This window comes from Coregonus lavaretus (genome assembly GCF_964263955.1).
Source record: "Coregonus lavaretus genome assembly, chromosome: 13".
NCBI classification, from domain to species: Eukaryota; Metazoa; Chordata; class Actinopteri; order Salmoniformes; family Salmonidae; genus Coregonus; species Coregonus lavaretus.
Genome location: NC_140000.1, coordinates 48,601,005 through 48,608,637, shown reverse-complemented (window position 1 = coordinate 48,608,637; position 7,633 = coordinate 48,601,005). Strand labels below are relative to the sequence as shown.

Here is a 7,633-nt window from a genome sequence, read left to right as displayed (position 1 = left end):
TGGTTGTTCCGGGTGGCTGGATGGGTGTATAACGCAAATATCTAGCAACCCAAAAGTTAGGGTTGAATTGTGTTTGAATCTCATAACGGACACTTTAGCATTTTAGTTAATTAGCAACTTTGCAACTACTTACTACTTTTTAGCTATTTTGCAACTACATAGCATGTTAGCGAACCCTTCCCCTAACCCTTTTAGCTAACCTTTTCACTAACCCTAACCTTAATCCTTTAACCTAACTCCTAACCCTAACCTAACTAACGTTAGCCAGCGAGCTAACGTTAGCGCTAGCAACCTAGCCACCTAGCTAACCTTAGCCACAACAAATTGGAATTCATAACATATCAAATTTGTAACATATTGTACGTATTAAAATTCGTAACATATTGTACGAATTGCAGTTCGTGACATATCACACGAAATGGATGATGGACATCCACAAATTAATACATACCATACGAAACCTAACATATCATACTAAATGGAGTGCCTCGGATTTACGTACAGAATAATACAAAATGCTCTGAGACCACGTTGGCAAGAAATGTATTTGAGTTTTTAATTTCCAATTTGAAAATTAACTTGATTTGCACTAACTAAAAATGTATCAAGCCCTACAAACCTTTCCATAATTATAATCAACATATAATATGGAAATTATAATATAGAATATAATATATGAAATAATTCACATTTCCTATTGCTGCAGGATTATTTTCCTGCTGTAGAAAACTGGTTCAAATTAAGATCCTACATCTGTACAGTAGGGCTCACACGTTGATAAAGAAATATTAGAAGTGCAAATGTTGTGAGTTCAGAAGGCTGCTCTCTTCTGATATAGTCTAGGAAACTATCAAGAAATCATGAAATTCTAAGCAGAGCTTTGGTGTGGCGCAGAGTGATAATGCTCCTGTCAAACGGGCTCAGTTTTCTCCAAGGGTTCAAATCCTGTATGTCCTGTCAGTATGAAACAAATGTAGGATCTTCATTTGACCAGTTTCTCACAGCAGGAAAACAATCCTGCAGCAACAGGAAATGTGGATTATAATTACATTTTGTAGGGGTTGATAACTTTTTTGTTAGGGGAATTCAAGTTTGACATTTTTAAAGTGGAAATAAAAAAACTTTAGAAGCCTTTTTAAACCTCAAATACACTAATTTGTAAGTCGCTCTGGATAAGAGCGTCTGCTAAATGACTTAAATGTAAATGTACAAGTTTGCATTTGCGTCTGTGATCAAATTAAGATCCTATATAGCAAGTTGTGCTTAAACAATGAGGCTTGTTTTATTTGCATTTTATATATTTTATTGATAGATGAATCACTAAATAATTTCATAAGGTCAAGGTACAAAAAGAAACTACAGTAAATTGCAGGGACAGAGTGACTTTCTGTAGGAGCAAGGACTGGATGGAGATGGATGACTTAAGGTTCAAACCACATTGTACACAATGCAAGACTGTCTGTCACTTCCTGTTTCAATAAAGTTTATCCAACACAAGTAAAGCATTGGCCAATCAGATTGCAGATAATTAGTTAAAAGGTAAATAATGACTTAGTACAAAACAACTGTTTCTATACATTACAGAAATGCATAAAAGTGCTTTAGAAAATAACTGATCACAGTAATAATTATCATAAAATAATCGTACACTACTTTTACAGTATAAATAACCCCTCGATAGATAAGGCACCTGTGTATTTAGGTTAGAAGGCAACATAATTTCAAATATTACTCATTTTCATTCATTCCATTCCAGTTATTAAAATTCCATTCCCGTCCTCCTATAGCTCCTCCCACCAGCCTCCACTGAACTGCGAGCAGTTGAATAACAAGATCAGTTGGATAACAAAGCAAGCACTTCATCATGTAGGAACTATCTTCCTTCATGTGAAATCAGTGAAAGCATTATGAGAAGATTTTAAGCATGAGCATATGTGCTAACGTGCATCTTTAGGTAGACTGCGGCCATAATTGAATGCAGCAAACAATTTTTTCTCAAAACCACTAAAGACTGATGTAATAAATACTAAATCTGGAGAGAATCTGACGAATGGTTCATGAAGAAAAGATGATTGCAGATGATTGAGCATTAGCTCCCGAGTGGCGCAGCAGTCTAAGGCACTGCATCTCAGTGTTTGAGGCGTCACTACAGACCCCCTGGTTCGATTCCAGGCTGTATCATAACCGGCCGTGATTGGGAGTCCCATAGGGCGGCGCACAATTGGCCCAGCGTCGACCGTGTTTGGCCTGTGTAGGCCGTCATTGAAAATAAGAATTTGTTCTTAACTGACTTGCCTAGTAAAATAAAAATAAATAAATGAGCGTTGCATTTGCAAAGAATTAGTTGTTAATAGTTTCCTTGTTTTTTGACATATCAGTAGCAAATTCAGTATATTTAGTATTTATTAGGATCCTCCAAGCTACTCTTCCTTAATAGCGATGACAAGTTTCAAGTTGATAGGCCACTGTCGAGTAGATTTACATTGGTTTAAATGGACACGTAAAATCAGATTTTTGATTTGTCAATAGTTTAGCCAACACTTGACCAATCCCTTAGCTTTTCTCAAAATAAGTTGGGTCATGTACCATGGGCCTACATTCCAAATGTGGTGTCGTTTTGATCCTATGGTTCATGAGAAGTTTTCGGAAGTATTTTTAGCATATGTGCTAATATGCATCTACTGGTACAGTGTGGCCATCTTCGAATGCATCAACATTATGTTCTCCAACTCTTTAGGGACTATTGTGAGTCCAAAGACAAAATTTGGAGTGAAGAATGAGATTAGTCCATGAGAATATGTTTTTATGATTATTTTAAGCATTACATTACATAGTCAAATGAGTAAATTGTTAATGGTTTCCTTATTATTTAAGATTTCAAACTTAACATGGTTCGTCATGGTAACATCTTGATGACCCTAAATAGTTAAGTTAATAAGCCATTGTGAAGTGGATTTACAAAGGATTTAAATGGACACGTTTGATTTCCTTATTTATCAATAACTCAGCCATTTCTTAGCTTTTCTCAATGTACGTTAAGAGATACACCATGGGCCTACATTTAGTGTTATTTGGACTTATGGTTCATGAGAATACGTTTTTCAAAGGTTTTCCAAAATGTCCAATATAGAGGAAAATCTACCCTGACGGGCCTTATGGGTTCTTCCGGCAAATTTGTTCAGCATGAGAAAAGACACCTACAGTTGAAGTCGGAAGTTTACATACACTTAGGTTGGAGTCATTAAAATTCCAGAAAATGATGTCATAGCTTTAGAAGCTTCTGATAGGCTAATTGACATCATTTGAGTCAATTGGAGGTGTACCTGTGGATGTATTTCAAGGCCTACCTTCAAACTCAGTGTCTCTTTGCTTGACATCATGGGAAAATCAAAACAAATCAGCCAATTTCCAAATGCCTGAAGGTACCATGTTCATCTGTACAAACAATAGTACGCAAGTAGAAACACCATGGGACCACGCAGCCGTCATACAGCTCAGGAAGGAGACGCGTTCTGTCTCCTAGAGATGAACGTACTTTGGTGCGAAAAGTGCAAATCAATCCCAGAACAACAGCAAAGGACCTTGTGAAGATGCTGGAGGAAACAGGTACAAAAGTATTTATATCCACAGTAAAATGAGTCCTATATCGACATAACCTGGGCGGCAGGTAGCTTAGTGGTTAAGAGCATAGTGCCAGTAACCGAAAGGTCGCTGGTTCTAATCCCCGAGCCGACTAGGTGAAAAATCTGTCGATGTGCCCTTGAGCAAGGCACTTAACCCTAATTGCTCCTGTAAGTCGCTCTGGATAAGAGCGTCTGCTAAATGACAAAAAAATTAAAAATAATAATAATAACCTGAAAGGCCGCTAAGCAAGGAGGAAGCCACTGCTCCAAAACCGCCATAAAAAAGCCAGACTACGGTTTGCAACTGCACATGGGGACAAAGATCGTACTTTTTGGAGAAATGTCCTCTGGTCTGATGAAACAAAAATAGAACTGTTTGGCCATTATGACCATCGTTATGTTTGGAGGAAAAAGGGGGTGGCTTGCAAGCCGAAGAACACCATCCCAACCGTGAAGCAAGGGGGTGGCAGCATCATGCTGTGAGGGTGCTTTGCTGCAGGAGGGCCTGGTGCACTTCACAAAATAGATGGCATCATGAGGAAGGAAAATGATGTGGATATATTGAAGCAACATCTCAAGACATCAATCAGGAAGTTAAAGCTTGGTCGCAAATGGGTCTTCCAAATGGACAATGACCCCAAGCATACTTCCAAAGTTGTGCCAAAATGGCTTAAGGACAACAAAGTCAAGGTATTGGAGTGGCCATCACAAAGCCCTGACCTCAATCCTATAGAAAATGTGTGGGTAGAACTGAAAAAGCGTGTGCGAGCAAGGAGGCCTACAAACCTGACTCAGTTACACCAGCTCTGTCAGGAGGAATGGTCCAAAATTCACCCAACTTATTGTGGGAAGCTTGTGGAAGGCTACCCGAAACGTTTGACCCAAGTTAAACAATTTAAAGGCAATGCTACCAAATACTAATTGAGTGTATGTAAAAAAAGCTGAAATAAATCATATAAGGGTTTAAGTGAGACTGCTTATAAAAGTGCTCCACTGTGAACCCCTAAACATATATGATTTCTGGTTTCTGCAAATATTCATCTTCGCCTGACTGATGGAGTTGCTTTGGTAGCTTTTGGTTGGTGTGGAGCTGGTTTAGAGGATTTTGATTGGTGTGGAGCTGGTGAAGGCGGTTTAGAGGATTTTGATTGGTGTGAAGCTGGTGGAGGCGGTTTAGAGGATTTTGATTGCTGTGGAGCTGGTGGAGGCGGTTTAGAGGGTTTTGATTGGTGTGGAGGCGGTTTAGAGGATTTTGATTGGTGTGGAGCTGGTGGAGGTGGTTTAGAGGATTTTGATTGGTCTGGAGCTTGTGGAGGTGGTTTAGAGGATTTTGATTGGTGTGAAGCTGGTGGAGGCGGTTTAGAGGATTTTGATTGCTGTGGAGCTGGTGGAGGCGGTTTAGAGGGTTTTGATTGGTGTGGAGGCGGTTTAGAGGATTTTGATTGGTGTGAAGCTGGTGGAGGCGGTTTAGCGGACTTTGATTGGTGTGAAGCTGATGAGGATGGCTTAGTATGGCTCTTGGGTTTGGTCTGGACAAAGGGACGGGATTTTAACTTGAGGTTACGGAGCATTGAAGGGGTCACTTGTGAGTGTACTATGATTGGCTGCAAGTGGATGTAGTGGGTCTCTCTTTGGAAAACATTGGGGGCTGGAAGATAGGTTTGAGGGGGTGGGGGAGGTGGTGGTGGTGGTGGTGGCAGGGGAGGATGACATACAGGTCTAGAGCCTTCCTCATACTGAATGGCCTGGATGTTACGGTAGGTGGACAACATGGATGGCACCAGTTCATTAGGTACTCCCCTCTGCTGCAGGGTGTTGAGCGGGTGGGGCTCGTAGAAGTCGTGAGACCTGCCACAGTCCACGTCCGCAGCACAGGTTCCTGTAATGTAGCGCTCACAGACGTGGAGTCTTCTGCAGCTCTCCTTGTCAGGACAGTATCCGTACTCTCCACTACCTTTGTTGTATGTGAAGCAAACCTGGAGACAAACACAAACCACTCCTGATAAGGGCACATCAAATGTATTAAAGGGGAATTCAGTTTCTTTACTCTGGATATCTACATGCTCAGTTTGAGGATATACAGTATTAGGAGGTAATTATATTATGATGTAAATATGAACAAGACTCAAGAGAATGATGCAAAGACTCTTTAAAGAAAACACCAACCCATCCCAAGTCCAGCTCAAAAATATGTTTTGTCATGCATTTAAGATGCATTAATACATTCTAGTATGAACCCATTCTACTTACAAAATGTTTGTTTTCTTTATTGCAAGTAAGAATAAAACATTTATCTTCTGAAAGTATATGTTTATGTGTGTATGCTTTTAAATTGCTTCCAATAAGTTGCAAGGAGCCTGAAAATACGAGCTTACTGGGGGTAAGAGGGTGTTGTCATTCTGCAACAGTAATGTACACAGCTCCTTCCTGTCCAGTTTCTCCAGGTGATGCTCTCTCAGGACTCGGATGTTGTGCTCTGACGTCAGCTGATGACAGAAGCGGCATTCTTGTCTGCAAATGACAAAGAAAGCAAGATACTTTCCCAATAGGCCTACTTCCCTTTTTAAAATCAGCATTTTGAGATTGATAATACTAACAGGAAAATGTTGGCGAAGAGCATATAATATCAAATGATAAAAGGGAAATGGCTATTGAACAGCTGTTGCTTTATAACACACCCCATCTGTTATGGCCGTGTCAGTTGAAAGTATGATTGCATGGTTAGAGAAAGTGTTTTAGCTAGAGAGTAAAATGCCAGCATTTAGTTCGTCTTAATGACATTTCAAGAACATTTTACGGTTTCTAAAATACATACTGCAGCCTCTAAATCTTAATATTTAGAACCACATTATATTAAACAAATCTACAAACAGTATTAACAGGACCTTGAGTCTGACAAGGTCTATTGACCAAAAGAATAACAAGGTTTACCTCTCATTGAATCGACATGTTCCATAAAGGTAGAATATACACAGGTGTAAATTGCTGCAGCCATTACATTCCTTGGCTCTGCATAACCTCATCTTCGTCTTGGCAACTATCAGTTTGTTTCCCTCGGAGACAGCGCTGGTAAATATCTCCTGATTCCCTAAAACACTCTCCAGGTCGTCTTCTATCGTGCTAATGTTGGCACGCAATTCTTCCAGCTCAAAATACCCATTATGGGCACAGAGGACCTTATAGATCATAGCTGTTGTATCCATATCCGTCACCGTAGATCTTCTGCCTTGACTGTTCAAATCGGTTCAAACGCATGACTGCACATATTGACGAAGTAGACCTTTGCCCTCTTCTTCTTCTTCTTCTTCCTCAGCGGGGTTTATCGGCGGTTGGAATCCAACGTTATGGTGCATTACCGCCACCTACCGTACTGGAGTGTGGGCCAGAGACGGGGATAAACTAAATCCTACCTGCCAACCCTGTTTCTCTTAAAAAAGATAACAAAATATTTGAGACTATATCTAATGACGCTCTACTCAATATACTCTTTAAACTAATTTCCTGTATCCCCTTCTCCCTCATACTAAATCTCATCCTCTCTCTTTCCCTCTGATACTGCCCACACTGTAGCAATAAATGCTCCACAGTCTCTATTTCCTGACAATAATCACACTTTCCTGGTGGATGCTTTCCTATCACGTTTAATGTCTTATTCAGCTGGCTGTGTCCCACCCCTAATCTTGTAAAAATAGCCTCCTCTCTTCTGTCCCTTCCTGCCGTCCTCTCCTCCCCGACTTTCCTCTGTACTTAAAATGAATGCCTGCCCTTAGTATCTCTCTTCCACTGCTCCTGCCATCTCTTCACCATCACTGTAGATATCAGTCTATTTGCCTCTGCCTTGCTCATTGACACTTCAACATCAACATCCCCACTACTAAGTGCTTGTTTAGCCAGTTCATCTACTGCCTCGTTCCCCTCCACCCCAACATGGGCTGGAACCCAAATAAATCTAATCTGAATACCCATCTGTTTAATCCTGTCATGGGTTTGTAGCACCTCATAAAGCAGGT

General features: G+C 40.3%; 1 protein-coding gene across 1 annotated transcript; it reads right to left on the bottom strand.

Moving 5' to 3' along the window:
• Positions 1–1,292: 1,292 nt before the first annotated feature.
• On the bottom strand, positions 1,293–6,884 carry LOC311140586 (uncharacterized protein). Its single transcript, XM_084175708.1, has 3 exons — positions 6,555–6,884; positions 5,999–6,134; positions 1,293–5,599 (listed from the first exon to the last, which is right to left on the bottom strand). Exons 1-3 carry the CDS (start codon positions 6,824–6,826, stop codon positions 4,661–4,663), a joined length of 1,347 nt encoding a protein of 448 aa, XP_084031834.1. The 5' UTR covers positions 6,827–6,884; the 3' UTR covers positions 1,293–4,660.
• Positions 6,885–7,633: the final 749 nt, after the last annotated feature.